Here is a 24,136-nt window from a genome sequence, read left to right on the forward strand (position 1 = left end):
ATAAGCTCTGTGAGGCTGAAGTCTTATAATTGAATGCTAGAGCTGCCAAAACAGCAACTGCACTCCCCCAGTTCAGCTTGCTGAACACTTGCGCAAGATCTTGTTCATTTCTCCAGAACACGAAGTAGAACATTTTAATCCCAAAAATACACAAACAGTAACAACTAAAGATGCAATTACTATGTGTCTGGAAGTACATATGTACATCATCAACTACTCAGTTGTGCCATGACTTCTCTGGGAGAAGTTCCAGAGATGCACAAATTCTGATGTACGTTTGTCATGAGAAAGTCTTGGGTTTAGTAACTTCTCTTTAAGAGGACAGTGATATAGACAGGAACAAGCCTGAGGTTTATACTGGACAGGAAAAAAAATAAGTGTAAGGAATGAACCATCTAGTTTGCATGACCATTTGTATCATCTATACAGAGGGCAACTTTCAGATTTCCTGACCTATCTGCACGTCTCATTTACTTCAGTGTAGCCAGAATGTTTCCAACTGAAGATTCAAACCATTCAGCCCCGTACTTGGCAACCTGCCTTTTGCTTGGAAAAGGGAGAAACAGAGCAGGGTAAATATTGCCTCATGTCACAGTGCAAAACAGACAACCATTCTCCCCTGTGTTGCCAAACCTCCATTCAAGTCCCATGTTCCAACTTCCAGCAATCAGTCATGCCACTGCTGCTGGAGACAGCAAGTTTAGCTGCAGTTTTCAATACTGCTTCCACTCCTGTGAATGGAGACATTATTACACATATCAAGTGCATCTATCCACACCAAAGGGGTACAACCCACAGACCTCATTAATCATCAATCAATTCTGAATTATAAAATAAATTACACTGTCATACAATACTTCTTTATGATATAGAGGACAAAAGGTACTTTGTTTGCATTTACATGTTACACTTCGAGCCCTTTATAAAAAAAGAAAAAAAACCTTGTTCTTGCCATTGCAAAAGCCAGTTTTGCAGAAGCCAAAAGCTCATCATTAGCACTCATGTTGAACATTTTACACCAATTTCAAAAGTCTTCTTGTTTCGGTTTTTAATTTTTCTGGGATGGAGTGGTGGTGTGTTAATTGCTTATACATGCCAGTATACTTTTCCTTCTTGTAAAAATAAATTTAAATCTATAACCAAAATGTTGTGGTCCTCTTCTTCTCACCAAATGCCAAATGCCCCTTAAGCAGCAGGTCCCCTTCCAAGTCTTTGAGCTTCTTTCATCAGTCTGAGCGTAGAGATACACAGCTTCTGTATTTAATCAGTACTACAGTATTTATCGGGCTTTTAATGGATTGTAATCAAAGACAAAAACATTTTCTCAAGAAGACTGACAAAAAACTGTCAAAACTGAAACCTCTTCTTTATATTTTAGACCAAAGTGCTAAATTGTAAATCTATCTCAATTTAGCCTTAAATTTGAAGTGTTGGCTCAACTTACTAGTGCAGTAGCATTTTATGAGTGACATTTCAAAATTCAATAAAGGAATTGCAGCTACTAGTTAAGAGTCTGAAATGAAAGTTAAACACCAGAATTCAGGACTTCAGAAAAATAAACTATTGTTAAACAGTTGTTACACTGCCAGAAAGAGATTACATGGAAACCACTTTAAAGCAGATACACAAATCCCACACTTCTATACACAACTTTCCAGGATCTTTGATTCCCTGTCAAACTAAAGGAGAAGAAACATACTGTTGAAGTGGTTGGGGAGCAACTGCCCTATATAAGTAAAGTCTCATGCAAATCCATGACAGCACATTATCACTAACACAGTCAAGGCCTGGGACACATAAATACTGGGTACACAGAACCCAACATGAACTGCCTAAGCCATACAATGATGACTTTGGGAACAGTAAGGAAAGGAGCACTCCTGACATATTTGCAAAGAGCATTTCTTATCAGAGGGATTGTTGCAGCTAGCATTCCTGGAGAAAGTGAGTACTTTTCCATCAGGAAAATGCACATAGCAGGAATGCAGTATTAATATTGAATGCACTCCTACTTAATTTCCATAGCAACCAGTGAATGATAGTCATGACATCAGCAATTCTCCGACATAAGTTGTTCTGTAAGAGATTTAATCGTTATACCAGAAATTAACCACTAGTGCTTTTACAGAAAGCTAAAATCCATGTGGGCAGAGTCCACATACAGAGTAACATAACATAAAAGTGCTAATCTAAATAAACCACTTTCAGGGGCTGTTGGAGGAAAGTCCTTAACTCAAACACTACTAAATAGAAGCACTGCTTACATTAACATTTTTAGCAAAAAGAAGATGAGATTATGGTACAGTAAATAAAACAGAAACAAAAAAACCTTCCCTCTTCATGACTGATTTTTATGTTCTCTTTCACTGAATGTGATGTTTGGTATCAATCTCAAATCAAACATAAAGTAATCAACACAGGAACAAGCTAAACTGCCACATAGTAAAGCATCTTAGAATTTGAAAAGTGCTTGAGAAACTTGATTCTTTTTCAACATTTTAAACTTTTTCCAACTTCATCTAAAAACCAACCATTCAAGTAACCATATCAAGTGTTTCTGGTGAACTTTTCCTACTGTTGTCTCCCAAATACATGTAATTGAAATTGCTCCTACTAAGACATCAAGGGCTGAAGTATCAGGTCAGAAATAAAACACCATCTCTATTCTAGTACAAGCAATACTGCCCTGATCTTCTTTGTTTTCATTTCTCTCACAACCACTTGGTTGACTCAGTTTTCAAAATTTCAAAGTTCAACAATAACAGTTGGCAAAAAGAAGATCCTTCACCAGAGCTCCTTCAACCTGACAACTCGCCCAAGCCAGTTCTGTTTGTTCAAGTCTGGTAATATGCTTTTACAGTCTCACTTTGAAACAGACTCAGCTACACAAACAATTGAAGTTCCCTCTGTATCAGCAGATGTTCACAAGCACTGTTTTATTTGCAGTAACAGATTAGGTACTTTGGATTACATTTGAAACTGGATGGACACAGGAAATGAGCTTACTTGAAGTCTTGGCCAAGGTATCCTGTGCTAGGAAATGAGCTGCCATACAGAGAAGCACACCAGTATTTCTTGGTATTTTTCCTAGAGGCAACAACATTCCTCCTTCCTCTGTGTAAGTTCTGGGGTATTATTTGCAACAGTAAGACTGACTACTTGACATCTGCATGTGCAGATATGCTTCTAGAATTGGCATTGCTCAAGAATTAAAGCCTGAGCGCCAAAGTTTCAGAGTGAAATGCTGTCTTGCAAGTAGACATAGGCTTAAATCCAGAAATCCTGAATATGTCTTAAAGCTGAGCTACTTTTCCACTGACTTCAAAGATTTACATTCCTATGTTCAATATCTTATTTCTCTCCTTTCACACTCGCGCTCCTGCTTTCTAAATGTATTAGTTTGAAACAGATGTTTGCTCAGACAAAGCTGTAGAAGCACAGTCAATAGAAACTCTATGATTAAGCATCAACAAAGTTTAATTTTGCTAAGTCAAAGCTATAGGTTAGTTTTAGTTAGGATGCTACACGTGTCACCAGAAATCAAAATGTCTCACCAACTTGTTAACTTCCCCAAAACGAACCATAGCAGTCCATGACTGCTAAATGTCTCTGAATACTGAGGATCAAAAGAATCTAAAGCAGTATCAATGCTATACTAGTAGTTCTCCATATTTTTTTACATCACACCCACCTAAGAGCCACATTGCACATTTCACATCCTGGTTCTCACATGACCTTTATCATTGTCAACAGAAACAATATTGTGAGTCAGGAATACTGAAGATGTAATAAAGTTCAATACAGGATGCACAAATTCTATATTCTTCATTGTCTTACAAATCCCTAAAATGCGGCAGAGAGGGAATTCAGAAGGTTATGTAGGACAGGACTGGCTTTAGGGCAGGATCTACTTTCACATCTACATAAGAGAAGTCAGCCTTGAAGTATGATGACATTTCTGTAACTGGAGATCAACAGCCTAGATCTTCTAGCCTGTAGTTTACATGTCCCACTGTAGAAAGGGATGTTATTTTGCTGTTGTTATTGCTAACGCATATCCCAAATTTCCCTTGATGTAGCTAAACACACTGTTTCTCCGTTCACAGCTTCAAGTATGTACGTCAGACGTTGGTTTTCAACTGTATGCTCTCATGTGCAATACCTATTTTTCCAGGAATTCAGGCCTATTTAATAAATTTAATACTTTCTTTTTAAAAAGAAAAGAAAATATAAAGGAAAATCAAGTGTTGATAGCACAAAGCTTTATACACACTGAATTGCACAGGGGCACACTGTACCTTTTCTTCAACTCCTAAAAAAATTCAGTTTCCATGTACAACACCAGGGATCTGCTAATTTAAAAAAACAGAATTAAAAAGTATAACCCAATGAGAACTTTTTTACTTCCAACAGCTAAATTACATTTAAAATAAATATTTCTGCAAGGCAATCCAAACCATTTTAACAGTCATATCTTTAAAACAACCTGTAGTTTATAAAACTATTTAGGAATTTCACCTTTGCCAAAGGCAGAAGGTTTTTAAAACTCAGCAAGAAGCTTCATTTAAAACTTCCTGTTTGTAAGGCTATTCAAACAAAACTACGGGTTGGACACTAGGGTGAAAAGTTTAAAGATTAGGGATTGCCTTACATTCCTTTTAGCCATGACAAAAATGCATAGGAATATATTTGAGGTAAGCTTCACACCTTCCATTATAATCAGCATCTTTTATAATTAGCTGACTTCCAGCCTTTTTCCTGTGATATTAAATGCTGCAAGATTTTTAAAATGTGCCATTGCTTGCTGAGGGTTAGCTTTGAATAGGAATGATTACTGTTCATTGCTAACATCAGTTCATGCCTTCAAAGGTAGAGATTTCTAGTGTTTAATGTGTAAGGCTGTACAACATTTCAGAAATCAGCAGATTTGTCACATTAACTTCTTAAAAATACTTAACATAGTTTCCAAAGACTATTCAAGTATGTCAGGCTTTCACAGTGAAAAATATCACATGCTTAACTTAAAGGCACTTCAGCATCACGCTGGTAAATTCTTTCACAGCTATTATTTCAAACTAGAAGTGCATTCAAGACATAAAATAAAAGCCACAGTCACCTATGCTGCTCCCAGTCTTTCTGACCTGGAGAAACAGAATGCAAACTGTATTTATAAACTTATTAAATATAAGAAGTTATTTTTTATATGAGATTCATAAATTTGACATTAAGCAAAAAAGTTCAATGTGCAAATTCCAAAACCAACACGATAGTCGTGTGAGAGTACAAAGCAAAGTGACTGAACTGGCCTAGCTCCTACTGGCAGTGGTTTCAGCAGTGCCATGAACAGCTCAACAGCCTAAACACAGGGATCCCAGGGATGAGAACTGACATTCACAGGTCTCAGTAAGGATACTCTACAGGGCTTGTGCCAGTTGTTTCCTTTCCTTCTTGAAAACAAAGCAATACATTGTCTTCCAAACATCTCCCATCAAAGGAAGGGTTAGACAGGAAACAGTTCAAGAGCACTTGTTCTGAAAAGTCAACTCTTTTATATATGAAAGTACAACTGCATCCATGCAATTGTTATTTGTCAACACTAACACAGAAACCAAATTCAGAGGAAAGGCTAATTCCAATGATATCAGGTACTCAGCAGCAAACTCTGGATGCCAGAGATAGAAATGTGGTTTGTTATTCTTCCACACCAGTTTTTTCACCAACATCTTTAGTCTTTCAGGTGAAATTAAAAAATGCAAGTAAACTTGCAGGTGATATACAACAGTAGCCTTAGATGGCTTAAGGTCAGAAGGGACTGACCACCAAGAACATGGAAGTGACAGAACAAAACTAATTAAATTATCCAAGATATACACAACTGTTATGTCTTCTAGAACACCAAGTACTAACCAGCTGTTCATATTCTGTTCAACACATCCTTTTGATCAGAACCATCAAGAATTTGCAAATGGTTTGTTTGTTTAGTTCTCTTAGGTAGAAGGAAATGACCTAATTTTTCTGATATAAATTTCACAGGCCAGTTACTCCAAAGAGCATTTGTATGAATGAAAACCACATACCCAGAGGGACACTCGAAAAGGCTTTTCACACAAAAGAAGCCCTAATGTCAAATATTTTAGTCATTATACCACAGAACAGCTGCATGTTTTCAGTGAGGTAGTGTCTGGAGCAAGAAAGCAAGTTTGAAAATGTGTATGCCTATGAACTTCAATTGTTGCAATTCTAATGTATGAAATTGTGTACAAATAAATTATAGCATGGACAAGCACAGCTGTAATGTCTATTAGAATATTCAACTTCTAAATAGTTTCAAATACAATCTCTTAATCTAACAGCCCTATGTACTGCATGTATCTGGTACAGATTTTATCTCAGAGGAAGGATTCACTACTGAAACACTGTATTTACCTTTCAGTTTGTTAGGAGAGTGGAAAAGAATTTGTCCCTGAAAACAGACTTCTGCACAGACTGCAACGGATGTACCAGTGCCATATTTAATAATAGGACAGCTCGTGCTGAACACCTATAAAAGCTGCAAGGTATTATGCCTCCATACCACCAAAGCTAGGAGAGCAAGATCATTTAAGTTCCCAATGGAACAGCAAAATAGCAAGTCACTTTTCTAAACACAAGTTTAACATCCTTTTCATACCTTTGCTGACAGACCGGACTTGGCTCTCCTTGGGTCTTTTTTCAATCTAACTTTAGCGGATTCAAAGCAGTTTACACAGAAGAGCACTACAGGAAAGTCAGTAGCCAATGCACAGCCCTATCTTTGAGTGTCAGGTTACCACCTCAGGTGTGGTTAGATTCCCAACACAGAGAAGAACTATCTGTAATTACATCTACACAAACTAAGATGATTGAGAAAACATGATCAATACCTGGCTACATGCAACACAGCCGAAAAACACAAAAGGAGTGCTATTGACTAAATGGAACAGTATTCACTCATGATTATCACCGCCTCCAAATTTATGAGCACAGCACTGGAGAGAACCAACTGTAGATCAAATCTACTTCCCTGAATTTTAAAGCAACATAAAAGAACATAACAGGAATTTTGGCTGTACTTTCCACAAAGCATCTTCTCTCCCAAAGGGAAGAAGATCCATAGATGTATTTGCTCAAAATCCAACAGAACACTTAAGGACTTTAACAATAAGGATCACCTATGCACATAGCACAGGAAGAGCTTCAAGAAACATGCCAACATAGAAAACCTTTCAATAACATTAAATCTGTTTGCAGTACAGCATCCTTCAAGCACAATGAATGAGCAGCTATTGGAGTCCCTGTCCAACACTAACAGAGTGAAGCCTGAAGGCAAGATGAAATCCTATTTGCAACATGACTTTCAAAGCATTTCCACATGCTCTGTAATGTCTAAAAAAGGATAAATCTGTGGTAGCACTCCACAAATACCCAAGCTCTGGGCAAAATATAAATGGCCAAAGGCAAGAAGTTAAAAACCAAACCAATTTAAGAGATCTTTTTTTACAAGAGAAACCAAGAACAAACATTCCCTTATGTGTTTGCACTAGTCTTCTCTGTCTCAAAAAAAAAGAATATTAGAGTCTTACCTAAATAAAATGGCAAGCATTAGAAGAAAAAAAGCCCACAGCTTGCCTGCTACCACACTAATATCATGTATTACACTTTCAAACAGAAAATCCTACAGACAGCTGCAGCAACATTTATTAGGAATTCTCAGGTCTTCCTTGAGTACAGATGACGTCTTCACCAACCCTGCAAAAGCCAGATTCTGGTCTTGCTACTCAGTTATGCTTTGAGCTCCAAAGAATTATAGATGATGACTTTTAGAGAGCGGGTAAGGAAGATCATAATAAGCAATAACAGGTTAATCCTGTTCCTCCCCTGCCCCTCCCCAAAATATTCAAGTGTGGTTGAGCAGTTACACTATAGACAATGGACCACTTTGGAATTCCCACTGCAAAACTTAAAGAAAATTCAGGTATATTCACCATCTTTCAGATTTGAATGTACTCCTATTCATTAAACATTCTTCCCAAAATATCTCACTTTGTCCTGCTCCACTGAAGAGCATCAGGAAGAAAAGGCACCCCATTAGATATTTAAGGACATAGAAGACTGCATACTTTTCCTGGAATGTATGAATTCCCAAAAAATACCCAAGACAGGCGTAACAGGATACTCTCCTTCAATAGCACAAAGTTCTATTCTTTCTGTGAGCAAAATACAGTACCACCCACTAAAGCGATGACTCTACATCTGGTTTATCTTGTTCCCTCACAATGGCATACTTCCTGTCTCTATCTATTAAACACCAGTAAACACCCACTCTGCATCTCAAGCCTTATAAAAATTTCCACTTTGTCCGTATCAAGGCACACTATTTCGGACAATAAATTCTAGTCAAGGAAGATAAAACTCCTCTTAATATCAAATTGTTCTGCATTTAAGTTTTCACCTAATTGCAAGTTCTTTAGCTATTAATAGTCTGCCATTCTGACCAAATCAAGAAATGTCCCTTACATTTACCTTAAAAACATTTTTTTCCAAAAAACAAATTAAATTAATTCAGTGAATTACAATTAAAAGCAGACTAATGAGTGCACATAAGTCCCATTATGATGAAAAGATGCAAAGATTCGTCCATTTCTCTGCTTTTTCAGCACAGAATAGGCCAAAACCTTTTTTGACTTTGGGTACATGTGCCCAGAATAGATGAATGCTTCATTTAAATACAGGAAGCACTTGTCATTAGAAGTTCAAGTCCTGACTGAGAGTGTAAAAAAAGTCAGTCTTTTAACAGTGTGGAGTGGTTCACACACTTTGTGTTCAGTAAAGGATTAAAAAAAATGAATAAAACTAAATGCCTAGAAATTGAGCACTCTGCTTTTCAACGTGTGTAATGCCTAAATTATGAAAAAATCACTGTCCTCAAACTTGCAACTCTGTTCTCTCCTAGACAGTGTTAAACCTTAATCTAAGTTTGAGTTTTCAAAGAGCAATTACTTTCAAAGTTTTGGCAAAACACCATCTCTGTTTAGTACTGAATTACAGTTCCTTCCTCTTAGCAGAAAAATAACTCAAGACAAAAATAAGCAAGCAGCCATGAACTAGAAACATTGCATATACTTGATTATATGTAAAAGCACACAAACAACTCTAGTAGGGTAAAGCAGGGCATTAACCTCATGTGAAAGTTCTCATACTAACCACAACTTCACAAAACATGCAACAATCACTTTAAAGAATACCACCCAGCAACATCACATCTATCAGACAGAATTACTTTAAGCATAATACAGTGAAAAACTAATGAAAGGTCCTTAGGTGCCAGAACCAAGACTGTGTTCCTTGAACATGGATATTTAACCCATTAGCTTTCCTCAAGCATCACCTGCTTCCAACCTACTGTAGATCTACTACTAGTGTACCTTGAGGAACAAAGGGGAGCATATGCAACAAGCCACCCTAAATTTTGTATTTACTTTTACGTTGGTATTTATTAAGTATTAATATTAAATACTATCATCAACTATTAAATTATTGCTTCTTAAATAAAGAGGAAGGAGAATTGAACACAAAAAAGGAAATACCTATTTATAATACTCTGATAATCTGGAATGAGTTACCAGAATTTTAGAAGGTAATTTCAGTTTCATATGCATTAATAGTCTGTAATATACACAGGCAAGATCGTAGCACATAGACATTCTCAGAAGTTAGCAAGTGCTTCTAACCTCATGCACAGGTTGAAATCCCAGGTGTTACTTGAAAATATTTTCAGTTATGAAGAGGGAGAAAGAATTGCTTTCCAAGCACAGCCCAGCACTTACCTTACAAATCAAATTGTAACCACTACACTTCTAACAGAGAGAACTGAGGACCTTTCCATGCAATCCACGAGGTCTAGCTGTTTCTGATCTTCCAGAAAAATGAAGACAAATATTGTATTACATCTCTACCTAGCCACATGATTTATTCCAAGTAGATAATAATGCAGGATATCTCAGACTGATTTTCCAAGGCATTTGTTAAATAAGCCATCTGGTTTTAAGAAAAAAACCCGCATCTTCTGCAATGAGAGTTGACTGTAAAATAGGTCAGTGTGTAATGAAGCATGTATCTGTGACTTACACTTGCCAAGAAAACCCCCAAATAATAATTCATGGCAAGAGTACCTCATGGATATCCAAAAGAAAGGCAGAAACTCTTACCTTAACAGGAAAGCTACACTTGCCAGTACGAACGCCTTCTTCATCAGTCTGCCACTGGTGAGGCCTGCTGGCCTCTGGGACATAGACATCTTTCTTTCTCCTAAAGCTTTGCCGTAATTTGTTCATTTCTCAGATTTTCACGTCCTAGAAGAAGAAAAAAAGAATACTGCAAATAGGCACCAAACACACATTTAGACACTTTGGGTCAACCACTGTCATGAAAAATGATGCTGTGGAAAACCTGAGCTTTCGCAAAGATGAATGGAAGGGGCCTGTGACAGGAAAGTATTTCGCACACAGATTCAGAGAAAGATGAACACAGAAAACACAAATCCACATTACTTGTTTAACATCTTTCCACAGCAACTGAAGCATTAGACCCAGAAATAACTATTACTGGGAGCATACGGTTACCTAAAACAGCTGACAGAGAAGCTCTAAAGAGTGATGCACATGAAATCCTGCCTCCCCAAATTTAAACACCTACCTAAAGCAACCAAGCAGGACACCAACAGCAAAAGCTTCCAAGGCACTCATGCAAGGCAAGGATTCATAGCTCTAAAACTGCTCCTAAAATCAGGTGCTTATGCTGTTCATGAAGTACAAGAGATTGGTTCACGCTTTTACTGAGGTGAAGAGTCTAGCCCTTGCGTAGTTTACTGGTAGAATTCTCACAGTCAAATGAGAAATGCACTTCTTCAAAAGGGGAAGACAGTGTTGCAAATACACTTTTGAAGTCCAGAATTCAAAAGTTTGTATACACTATGCCTTTATGTATCAATTTCTGTATACAATCCAATCCACGCTTTAGACTTGTTCACCTTTGCAAGGTTCAAACTACGATTAGCCAAGAAGCTATCAGAGAAATTACTACTAATAAAAAGACCTGATATTCACCTAAATAAACAAAATCGTATGTGATACAAAGTGGGGGATATTGAAGACATACCGAAAGGCTTCTTGGTTGTCTTTCATGAAAAATAAGCCTTCTCACAATCATGACATCTCATTTTGATTGAAAAAAAAGATGCTGTAGAATGCAAGTCAACAAAATCTAATTTGTTTACATATGCTTACATCCCATTAGATTGAATAAACTACAGAATATAGATATTTACAGGTATCTATAGCTGGTCTCTGAATGAAAGCTTCTTTAAAAGAAGTTGGAATACCATTTTAAACCTTGAAAAAGACCTAGTATCTTCCAGTCAAAACTGTATGACATAGGTGAAAAAAATTAACACGTTCCTGTTTGTGGCATTTGATATTTAAGAAGTTTAAAGTCAAAATGCAACTCTTTCAAAGCTGAACAAAACTCAGAAATTGAAAGCATTATAGAAAATCACTGCCCACCACTAATTACAATACTAAATTGTTTTGTATCTCAAGGTGCACTTTAGCCATTCCCAAAAACAAAAAGGTGCGTGGTTTGTTTCTGACTCCCTAAAACTTCCTTCAGCAACCGCTACTTTCTCCCTCAAGCAGCAGATAATTAAACAAATCAGTTCCCACTATATCTCAGTGGCATGATACCGACTAATTTCTCTAGAATCTTCCATCTTTCCATTATCTATTAAAAGAAATATTGTAAGATAAGTAATAATTCAAAGATGTACCCATGGATAAAGAAAACACCATTATAGCACTATGCGCAATTTAAGTGTGCTGATGTTAATTGTTTAAGTGCAAATAAGCATGATAATCACGTGCACAAGTTCAGTGGCATTTGAATTCCATCATTCCTGGGTCTGGCAGCATTCTGGAGCATTCTTTCAGTATTCGGGATAATTCCTGAAGTACTTCTACATTAGAAAACAGCCACACTAAACACACTTTTATAGCAAACACTGTGCTCAAAGCTGCTTGTTGAGCATTTGAAAGCAACAAGGTGTGACACTCCAAGCAAAACCCAAATGCAAATTAAGTGATGGGTTGGGATGTACGCCAAAGGCTAAAGGAAACTGTCCCTAGCACGTACCTAGAACAGTGAGGAGGTCTAACAAGCAGTGTAAGTGCAGGCATGGGAACTTGCTGAAGGATTCTCAATCACAATTATCTAGCTATAAAGAAGAATTAACTTCATTCCTTCACAGCTACAAAATGCCTGTCATAACTAGGAACATAAAATATTTTCTTGAATTTACTTGAGTGATTCGAGATAAGAACATGTGCAAAATAAAAAACATGTGCATTTCTTACCACTCAATAAGCTGAAGCAGCTCTGTTCTGCTTTCAGCTGGGACAGTTAATTTTCTTCCCAGTAGCTGGTACAGTGCAATGTTTTGGATTTAGGCTGAGAAAAATGTTGATAACACACCGGTTTAGTTCTTGCTAAGGACTTAGTTTACACTAAGTCAAGGTCATTTCTGCTTCTCACCCCACCCTACCACTGAGTTGGCTGCAGGGCACAAAAAGTTGTGAGGGGACACAGCTGGGAGAGCTGAGCCCAAACGACCACAGGCATGGCTCAAAGCACAAGGCACCATGCAAAACTGTGGGAAGAGGAAGGGGAGGTTCAAAGTGACAGTGTTCATCCTCCCAAGTAGCCACTGTGTGTGACAGAGCCCTGCTCTCCTGGGGATGCCCAAACACCTTCCTGCCGGCCCATGGGAAGCATTACATTAATTTCTTGCTTTGCTTGCCTGCGTGGCTTTTGTTTTACCTATCTTTATCTCAACCCATGAGGTTTTCACTTCTGCTCTCCTGATTCTCTTGCCCATTCCACTGGGAAGAGTGAGCAAGCGGCAGGATGGGATTTAGTTGCCATCTGGGGTTAAATCATAACACTCTTCCATAAACTCTCTTTCTTTTACAAGCTATAAGCCATTTTAAAATCTCTGAATGTGCAAAGGTAATTCTCGAAGTCTTAAGAGGAGCTGCAAAGCTTCTATTCTCCATCAAGGCTTGAGAGGCATAACAGCAATATTAGTTATGTATTTTGTTTCACAAACTGCAGACTGAGGACTTCGTGCATCAGTCTAAAGGAATCAGAACTTCAAGGGAGGCCATTCAATCACCTTGGGCAGGTGAAACATACTGCAGCAAATCTCTGCATGGCACCTCAGCTCATAAGGGCAGACACCCACTCTTGTCCCTGCTGCAGACTGGCAGTGTCACAGCACGATGAGCAAAACCACTGCTCCAGCTGCTTCAGTGAGAAGTGCAGAAATCTGGTCAGCACATGGCTTACAGCCCAGCTGCCCGACCTTGCACCCCAGTGAGGGACAAACGCACATAGATATTCTGCTCTGCCAAAAGAGGCAACAGACTTAAGCAGATACAATTAGATGCAGTAAGGTTCATGTGTCAGTTTTGAAGATCTCAAGGTAACTCTGAATCTCAAAAACTTCAGTGAAGAGCAAAGCAAGGACTGAGGACAGCACACAACCACTGTACCACTTGTGAAAAACCGCAGTCTAATCGCCTTATCATAACATTTGTTTATGTGAGCATTCTGTTGGATTTCTCCTCCCAGGCATTACTGGTGCCCATGAGACTGACGCCTTATCAGACGTTTATTCTGACCAGGAATCTCAATTCCCAGGGGAGGATAAGAATAAGAGTTCCTCAACTACATTTTGTATGAGAAACTGAAGTGGCATTTTGCCCAAAGTATTTCCTTTTCACCAAAAACCAAACCCATTTTTCTACATGCTCTAATTTTGAGGTCATGTTGGCAGTTTAAAAATAGCTTATTCTGACAGAAATGCTGAAAAGCAGCAAAAATAATTTCTTGTCAGGCAATCAGCAAGCTCTCTTCAATAGCCACACTTGGGTTTTCTGAAATATCAGACTTATGAGTAGGTTGCAAAACAGTATGTCCTATAAATACCTAATTTGCTGGTAACATGCATGTCAGGACAACATAACTGGAGCAGTCACCTGATGGGAAAGTGTTAAATAGAACAATTCACACAAGCTGCATATTTGAGGATTCAGGAGAGAAGCACTCAATTGCTCCAATTAAGTGCTGAAATTTTTACTAATTTCGTCTGGAATGCAGAATCTCTAAAGAGAGATGAGTGAGCATTTTCTACTTGAATTCTCTGTAGAGCACTTCACATTTCCATGCAAGCCCTGTGTGCTTGCCAACAAATCAGACAGCAGCCTAGGCTGCAATAAGCTATCAAGGTATTTTCTACTAAACTGACAGCATCACTGTTACCATAAAAAGTTTGATACTAGTTTTGGGATTATGTAAGGTGAAAGTTACTGAACTCCGATTTTTTTTTTTCATTTAGCAACTTATTTTTGTCATGTAATTAGAAGTATTTTAAAATCACCCAACAGACAAATCAAAACACCAAAACCTCTATTTCCTTTTCACTTTTACAAATCCAGCTTGGACCCAGAGAAAGAGGACTTTGAAGATAAACCTAGTGAAAAGTCAAGATAGGGAACTCAAAATCTAATTAAATCACAAAACACAACATTGCATCAGAGACAAACTGCCAACAAAAGCTGAAAGCCCTGAGCCTTCTGGAGAAATAAGGAAACAGAGCTACATTGGGTCCCGGTACATTTCAAGGTTATCTTACTGCAGACAGCTAAGTATCTGAATGGTCATTCCCACTGGAGAAAAAACAAATAAGCAAAACAAACCCCAACAAAACAAAACCACCCACACAACATGAAATTCTCCACCACTTCTGTAATTCAAGCGATTACAACGTGAGACTAGATATTAGACCTTTCCCAAAGCACCTACCTACAAAAGGTATCAAAAAGACAAATGAGCTTTTAAATTTATGTTGCCATTTATTTTTATGCAAATTTATGTATTTCGGAAACAGAGCTCCAAAGGCAATTTAAGGAGAGCTGGAGTATTGTTGTTCTTCTGACCAACAAAAAAACGAGCATTTACACCTCTATCAGTGCACTGACAGCTCAGGGGCAGAGTTGTCAGAAACAACAGAGACAGAAACAATACTGTCATGGATAAAAGTGCATGTTGAAGCACTCTTGGCTTCACTGCCTTGTGCATCATCAGGTTATGGCTGCAGAACAAATTACTGCAAGATAAACCAGCATGTTAATTCATGTCTTGTTAGCTGTACAACTGTGTTCACTTTTACCCTTGAGTGAGCACAAGCCAGCAATTTACCCTTCAGTGAGAGATGGGTAAGCTTTCACATTAACTGAAGTTAGGTCAGGAGGAAGCTGCTGATTATGCAAATTTGAAGCTTAGCTTTGCAGGAGTTTACCCATGTAACCATATCTTCAGATAAGCAATTCATTTACACTGTGGATAGCTGTTTCTTGCAGAGCATTTGCTGCTACTGGGCAATCCAATCCAAACTACAGAACCTGCAGGGCAGAAGGACAATATGGGTACGTGAACTGCACACACAAATTCAACTGGTTGGATTTTAAACTCGGGTGTACAACGTATTTCACACTAAGCAACCACTTACAGTTCCAACACTCACGACAAAGAAACAGCACAAACATTTTTTTACCATTCTTATTAACTCTAGCCTTCACAAAGGTTATTTAATCTGCATTCAATTATCTGTTATCTTTTCTGTTCACAATGAAAAAGGATAAAAAAGGGTATTATGTCTTCAGTCAGTTTTTTAAAACCATTCAGCAGGTTTGGGATTGCTATCCATTTTCTTTGAGAATTTAATACTGTTTCCTATGTACCAATTTAGAAAAAAGGAAGTCATGGGTCAAACAAGGGCAAAGTACTCTCTGCAGCCTGCAACAAATGCAGAGCACCCCGGGGCAGGAGGGAACACACCTCCACCCCACACTCACCCACCCACCCCAGGTGCCATCCTCCTGACTTGTAGTACAAAGTCCTCCTACAAGCACCAACCACCAGGAGTACTATTGACACATGAACAAAATTCCTAGAAGTATGCACTTCAAACAGCGGGGAAATACAGTTTTAAGAACAATGTATTATGGGGATCATTCTAAAATTTACAAGCCTCCATATGAAACAAATTCAATTAACTTACTACTATCAAGTTAAGTAATTTAAAAGAAAAAAATAAGTCTCATTCATACCTGTACTGCCTGCTGGCCACAAACAGGTGAGGGCTAAGCAGCTGCACAACCATCTGCTCCCTTATGTATTCTTCCCCAGTGAAATACACCTAATACTGCTGAAGGGCCAAGTCAAAAAGAGCCTGAAATCCAGAGCAGAAGCCTCATCCATCTCTAATATGTTTTTCTCACATTTCTGGATATCAAAGCTTTCTGAATCAGGATGCATTTTTCCTCCCAAAGCCACCTGATAGACCTAAGAGGAAATGCAAATATTCTTAATCTCATTGAAAAAATGTGTTTACCTAACCTACTTACTAGGAAAACACTCCAGAGACATTCCTCTGCACGGCTGTGAAGATCTGTATCCTTAGAAAGCTCAGTGGCTCTGAGTTCTTGGGCAAGTACAACCTGGTCACACCTGTCCACCGACTAATGTGTAACAGCTATCTTTTGAGCATTATGAAAACCTGAATCATACTATGAAATCCACAGTGGTCTGCACCAGCAAATGTGAACAGCCCACACTTCCATATTCCAGAAGTGTATTTCACATTGCTTTTTCCAATAAAATACAGTTCACTGCTGCCACTCCAACATTATTGTAAATCTTGGCTATAACCAGGACACAAGGACATCAGTGAGGAAATATGCTTGTTTCAAGTCATTCTCTTGGGATGAGGTTTGGCTTTGGCAGGTTTACCTGCAGTACAAACACAAATAGGAGCGGTTTAAAACATTTCGATCTCTTTTGCTCTCTAATGCACAATTTGAGCCCCTAAATTTAAGATGACAACACAAGAACATTTCATTTATAAAAAAAAGAGGCAAGCTAGGAAAGCGAGTTGATTGCTGCCAAGGTAAATAGTCTGTCCCTGTCTATTATGAAGCTGCCAGGATGGAGTTTTACTTCTCTGAAAAATCCTTATTAAGCATTGCTGCTAAGCAAACGCTCTCCCCTCCTCTCCCACTTACACAGTACAAAAACATGTAATGTCCTATCTCTCCAAGCCTACTGTAAAGGTTAGCCAAAACTTGCTGCAATTGCCCTGCAACAGCTTCTCTGCAATTATTCACCAGCACAAGCACACAGAGTACCCTTATCTTCTAAGGAAGAAAAGGTCACCCCACGTGTCACATTCTGAATGCAGAACTTTGAGCCTTTTTGTAAGTTTAGATCCCATAAAATCTAATTAAACCCAGCACTGTCACACTGAAGCAAATGAAGGCATGTAACCGTGTGAGCATGCTCACTAAAACGTTAACAGCCCTCTTTCGCAATACAGGCTGACTAACCACATTATTCACCACATGGCTTTCCAACACATTCACCCTTTCATTACCCAATTAACATCTAATATTACAATACTACAAGTAAGCATTCTATCAAAATATGCATAAAGGCGAAGCATTTCTTCATTTGGTCAGTCAAACACATTTTGTTGCGTTATTACTACTACTTAGAGTTCCAATTAAGGGGACTTTCCTCGTTGAAAATAAATTATTGGATACATAACTAAAAGTCTACTGAAGCAAGCATACCAGCTGTAGAAAACTCACCTTTCAGCAGTGAAAGTAATATTTAGATCATAATTTGAAAATAGAAATTGCAGAAATGGCAACCTTAAACTCTTTATGTAAGACCAAAGAGATCAGAGCTGTGACAATAATGTCTCTGACAGCATTCTTTGAAATCGTGATGCATTGTTGTCATATGATGTGAAGTACAAGACATCCTCAAATCCATCAGATTTCTGGCTGCCTTATACCTGAACTAAAGTATCATGTGAGCACTCCATAACTCTTTCCAGAGCACTTAATATCTGCACCACAGATGAGGATGGAAGAAGGGGAAAAACCAATATTATGACAGCAACATTTTACTGGCAAAAGCCAGACTTAAACAAAAATTGCAAGCAGCTTATGAAATAGCAGGAAATGAAATAATGAACTGTACTCCAACACACTGTTAACAATTATGTGGCAAGAACATTCAGCTACCAGAGGCCCTGTCCTAAAGCATAGGATTTTGTAAAATACACTTTTAAACATAATACTCCCAGACTGCAGCAATTAAATACAGGAGTCCATATTCCACAATGTTATGTAACAGAAGTATAGCCAAAGTAAACATTCAGACTCTTAAACTGTCACAAAATACAAGTTTGATCATTGCAAGGCAGAAGTTATTCCTAAAGACACGCAATGCTCCTTCTAGCAGATGTAAGATAAATCATTTTCCTCTCACAAACCTGTGAAATTCAGCGAATCCAGCAAAAAAGAAAGCAAGCCTCATTTTCTCCATCAATAACTGCTCTAAAGCAAATGTCCCAATTCATCAGACACCATAGCAACTGCAAACTCTGACTATGGTCCTAAACAATATACTAAGAGGTTTAAGAGCAGAGATATGAGGCAGTAATCCCCTTGTTTTGTAGGCTCACTCTAAAAATACTCTGCAGACTGTCAATCACTGGTGGAAAGCAGGTCTCCTAAACACTTGATTTGATGCAAAGTAAGTTGAATTATATTATCTATAATAACTGAAAATAAGTAGAAGTTTAGTAAAAAACACTAGCTATGTGCCTTGTGGAAAGCAGTCCAAGTAATTCTGCTTTGCAGTTCATCTGTACACATGCGAGTAATTTTAACTTACCAAGCCACGTCATTTCCAAGTGAATCATTTACATTCAGGGCAGCTAAATATCAGACAACTCAACAGTTTTCAAACATGAACATCTTGGTTTAAAAGGTATCTTTACAAATACGTGCTGAATTTCAAAACGAAATTAGATATAAAAGAAAGTACAAAAAAGGCTGAAACAGCTAAAAAGTATGTTCCTTAATCACCCAATTCCACGAACTGCAGCTTGAAGTTATGTATGTCAAATCCCACAAAATAAATGCATTTCCAAAATTTAAAAAATAATGTTTTACAAGTAAAATAAGTGCTTTTACTGGTAGATCAGTCACAAATCTTAGATTTCCACACTGGACTTACTTCCGAAGGACCTATGAGTATTTTATAAGCAAATAATTAGTGTAGACTAAACAAGGCCAAACATCTGCTGCTTAGTATCACACAGGGTCGAATACAAATCAGTCAATCATACCTTTGTGCTGTTGACCTTATCACTCTCTAGCTACTGGGAGTCCAGAAGCATATCAACACTGTATTTTCGGTTCCAGCTCTTAGGTGAGAGCAGAGAGCAGACAAAATAAGCCACAGATCCAGAGCATGTGTTTCAAGAACCGACTGCTCTCTGAACCAGATCACTAGGAGGCTATATTTTAGCAAAATATATATTTCTAAAAATATACTTGTATTCATAGTGAAGCTTTACCCTTGGTTCAAATACAATTTGGACAACTGATACTACAACACTGCTCCACACCAGCCCACAGCATGGTCCAGCCCAACAGTCCATGTGGCCCACATTCTGGAAACATTAGGAACAATAAACCATAAATTTGTATCAGCTTTACGAAAAGCCTTTAGTGGGAATAAACAGTAGTACTGCTCAGTCTGTCAGCAAGTAGGATCCAGGTACAGAGAAACTAGGTAAATCCACATGAGTAGTAGCGTGCTCAGACACAAAACAGGGAGGTAAAGAGGGCTCTCCACAACCAGCAATGTTTCATTCATTCAGGTATGCTCTCTTTCAGCAACTGTTTACAGGTGATGCAAATTTTTCTGGAGTAGATTAAATTGATTTTAGAAATACAAGATTATTTCACAAGAAGAAATTATTCTGTAGTAACAGCAGGGAAAAGCACTGGGAAGAAGGGCAAAAAAGCCACAGTAATTATAAATTGCAATGAATATTGATTTAGTTATTCTTACTGTCTAGGAAAGATCCTAATTCATGTTTACTCCTCTAAAAATTGAATTGTCAAGTAAACAAACAGTAGTAATTACTATGAAAGGAGCAGAGTAAAGCCAGCAAGATGTGGCAGCGTAAAACAAGACTGCACTCAGCTTCAAAACCATATAGTTCTTGTAGTTAATACACCCTCCCTGAAAAGAAACTGGAAGGTGCAGGAAAGAAGCAAGGATAAGAAGGATAGCAAGGACTACGTAACACCTTCAGCTCAAGGACAGATTAGATACAACAAAGGTCCTCACCTCAGAAAACCAATTTTCTAGTGGGGAAAGCTACAAAAATTACAGTATCATAATGTTAGAAATAAAAAGGGAATTATGATTTTCCAATTCTTATGTTGCAGGAACTGTGAAAAAGCAATAGAGTTCTCCAGCAGTCCAGGTGTCAATAAAAAAACATTTCTCTTCATGATACAAAATCAAGAAGGACAATTTATATCTCTGGGAAAGTTTAAAAACTAAAAATAGAAAGGAATTTTTCAAAATAATCCCCAAACCACCCAGATTAATTATTTGATCAAAACTTCCAGAAGTTATTGTAACCTATAGTGGAGGCGGTGCAGCCATCCATTTAGGCAATCACCTTAGGGAATCAGCAGTCCAACCTGACCAGCTGGGAAGTCTTATTTCATGTCTTAATCTTTTCTTCCCAGGATCCAACACTGACTGCACCAGAGAGAATTACTGTGCTATGGAGCCTTTGTTGTGAAGCAGCACAGCTCCCAAGCTGGTGTCTCTTCAGGGCCAGTCCAGCTGGCCACACCTCCGTGTTGCAGCTGTCACAGCGCCACAGCAGAATTGTTCACACCCAACTGCCCCAGCAGCATCAAGAGCTGGCTCACTACAGTGAAGGACCTCCCTTTCCCAAACACACAGAAGCAGAAATTTCCACAGCTCAAGACATTTAAATGAAATTGATCTTTATATTCCAGATAGCTCACAAAATTTGAATTATTGTGGCAACAAACTATGGGTGGACCAGTCAATCTCAATTACAAAATGAAAATCAGCTTAAACTGCTACGAAGTGTGTCACAGGATGACAGATGACTCCTTGTTACACCATTATTGCACTGGGCCCAAGCACTCACTCAGTTACTGCCTGGCAGCTGTTGCATGGCAGCTCAAGATACTTCAATCGCGCCCATCCTCCACAGCTAAAAATAATTATGGACTTCTTATCTGTGGGTTTTCTTCAGCTTGTTCACGCTAAATCAACCACACTTTTGACTGCAGCCAATGCAAAGAAGGAGGAGGGCGAGTGACACAAAAGGCATCTTTAGTATTAATTTAGAACTCAAAGTGAAATTGTGAAGCTTTGTATCAAGCTTTTGTTAAAAAGTGGCAGGTTTTAATAATAAACATGAGCCCAGAGAAAAGATACAGTAATTTTTTCTGGCTGTCAGAATATCAGAAAATCGTTTGATCTTCCCTTGTTAAACTTAACAGAAGAAGTTCACTTTCACATAGAAGGCAGGCACAATGTTTTTAGGAACTCACTCTGGTGTCCATCCAGCATTGCAACTGTGGTTGACTTCTAAGAACATACCTTTTTCTTTACTACTTTTCTTTATTATAGTAGGAATTAATGTATACATTTGTACACCTGTCCAGTGCAAGTTTTGAGTTGTTCCATAACATTTCTCTCATAACTCTTTACAAAACACTACAAGGAACTAACAGAATTATTTCCCAAATCCATTTGCTTTACACAAATGTAGTCAAATCATCGAATCAAATCAGAAGCTAGCTTAACAAAGTCAAATGGAAGTTATAAATTTTTTTAAGCACACAGAACACAATGCTTTCTGAACTCTCTCACCAGTTAAATACCTTTAAAATATTTTGCATCCTCTCCAGAGTCTAATACAAGCCACATGTTTCATCACCCACAGAACTCACAAAACATTTAAGGAATCTGTCACCACACTCCCTGTGAGAGGTGTCTAAACAGAGAATTCCAACACAATTCAATCTTTCTGGTACCATTTTGTATATAGATAACTAGCATTCCTTATGATGACACAGCACATAAAACCTCACTTCATGCCTAGTGTTTCCCATGTCTGCTTACTGCAAACCCATAAGATCAAAGCATAACTTCAGTGATTTTGAAAATTATGGATAGCAACATAACTAAAGAAATATCTTTTATAAGCATTTACCTTCATAAAATCCTGATGTATGTAATTTTGGGGGAAAAAAACATTCCCCAAACCCAAGTGTAGCAGATTCAGTTACCAGAACCATGTTCATATTACAGCAGCAAGAATACATTCGCTTGGTGGCTTACTTCTTTTACCCCCACTCAGATTCTGCTATAGTACTTTTCTTAAAAATCCCTGTCTTGAAGTTATAACCATTACTTCATGGATATTCCAAAAAACAAAAACAAAAATAAAACCAACCAAACAAAAAACACAACAAACAAAAAAAATCTACGGGGTGAAATAAAGGAGAGATGATAAAATTATAAAGTCAAGTCAAATATTGGCTATAAAAGGTTTCATCTGGGAACTTACTTGTTTTATTTTCTCCCTGTACCTCACAAGACAATGTTTTTTTAGACAATTTCAAGTGTTTCTTTTAAAGAACAACCCCACAATCTGGAATTATTATGCCATTATACCAATTTGCCACAACTCCAGTCAAGGCTAGATTTTTTTTATATTCATGGCAACAGACCTGAAGCTTCTCAGACCTACCCAAAAACCTTTCATCTTACTGATTTCATTGTTTGCATGTTTTCATTTCGGATAAGAGGGGAGAGGAGGGAAGGGTTGATCTCTATGGATTTAAGTGATAAAGGATACATTGATCAGTCTGCATTTAAAGTTGGAAGAACTCTAAGTAAAGTTTTTCATATCTGCTCTTATAAACAGATGCATACTTCCCTCCCCCACTCCCTCCAATCACTTGGCATTTAAAGCCTTTTGCTTGTAAGGATAGTAATGTTGGTTTTTATGGAGGTTGTAGATAGGAATTCAACTGCTATTGCTACAAAATCTCTCAGACAGTGCTTTTTTAAACACTGATAATGATCTCTCAGACATTTCCTTCCACAGATGTTACCAGATTTCATAATGGTCATTAAAATTAGTAACACACTATTTTTGACCAGCAATAATATATTATGAATCCACAACTACATGCTCAGTGAGAATTATAACATAAAGCTTCAGACATCAATAAATCCCAGGGTTCCTCTCCAGATTGGTTTTTTCTTGACTCCCACTAAACTCAGTGAAAAGAAAGTTCAGTTAGACAAATTCATTTTAAGTATACCTAACAATGAAAATGTATTTCTCTAAATAAAAACCTCTGCATACATCCAAAGAGATGGTTTCTACCCTTTTCACCTAAAATCAAATTAATAATTACAAAACTCCTTCATGATAATGAAGACTTTTAAAATGAAAACTTTAATTAAGAAATGGAAGCAGTATGTTAATTTCTCTAACAATCTAGTCAAAATATTTGTCTTTCCAAAACCACAACAGATTTTAATTCCAGCCTGTAAACAATATTTAAACCAGTTCATCTAATATAACACTGGGGGGAAAGGTATATATGTGAATTTCATGTCACTACCTGAGACAGACTATTCCAAACTTGTAAAACTGCTTTACCTACTAATGAACTGCAAGAACTCACATCAGCATTTTACCTTCTAGTCAAAATTAAGACTATGGTAATTCAGAAGGTCAAGTCTTAGAATATAATAGACTAGAATATAATGGATTCAGACTTACTGTACCATGTTCCTGCTGATATAATATTGGGATCTTAATTCAACCTTTTTTGTTAGCTTTCTCTGCCCTGTATTAATTCTGTTAGCATACAGATTTTATCTCTTTCAAGATTGGTACAGAATTTCTGCTACAAAAACAAACATGCATTAAAAGCCTTTGCTTTCTTCACAAGTTATACTCACATCTCAAAATGCTTATTAAGAAAAGGCCAGAACATACATTGTAACACAAACAGTTTAAAATAACCTTCACATAATAATTTAAAATCGCCACTGTAATTGT

At 37.6% G+C, this 24,136-nt stretch overlaps 1 protein-coding gene across 8 annotated transcripts in view; it reads right to left on the reverse strand.

The window, feature by feature from the left end:
- NUMB (NUMB endocytic adaptor protein) overlaps positions 1–24,136 on the reverse strand; it is a 93,670-nt gene that overhangs the window by 24,252 nt on the left and 45,282 nt on the right. For all 8 annotated transcript variants that reach the window (XM_033063778.1, XM_033063777.1, XM_033063776.1 and 5 more), the window contains exon 2: positions 10,227–10,370. In XM_033063778.1, coding sequence (XP_032919669.1) covers positions 10,227–10,352 — 126 coding nt within the window. In that variant the 5' untranslated portion in view covers positions 10,353–10,370. The remainder of the gene's footprint in view (positions 1–10,226; positions 10,371–24,136) is intronic.

The sequence above is a fragment of the Catharus ustulatus genome, chromosome 6 (assembly GCF_009819885.2).
Source record: "Catharus ustulatus isolate bCatUst1 chromosome 6, bCatUst1.pri.v2, whole genome shotgun sequence".
Lineage (NCBI taxonomy): Eukaryota > Metazoa > Chordata > Aves > Passeriformes > Turdidae > Catharus > Catharus ustulatus.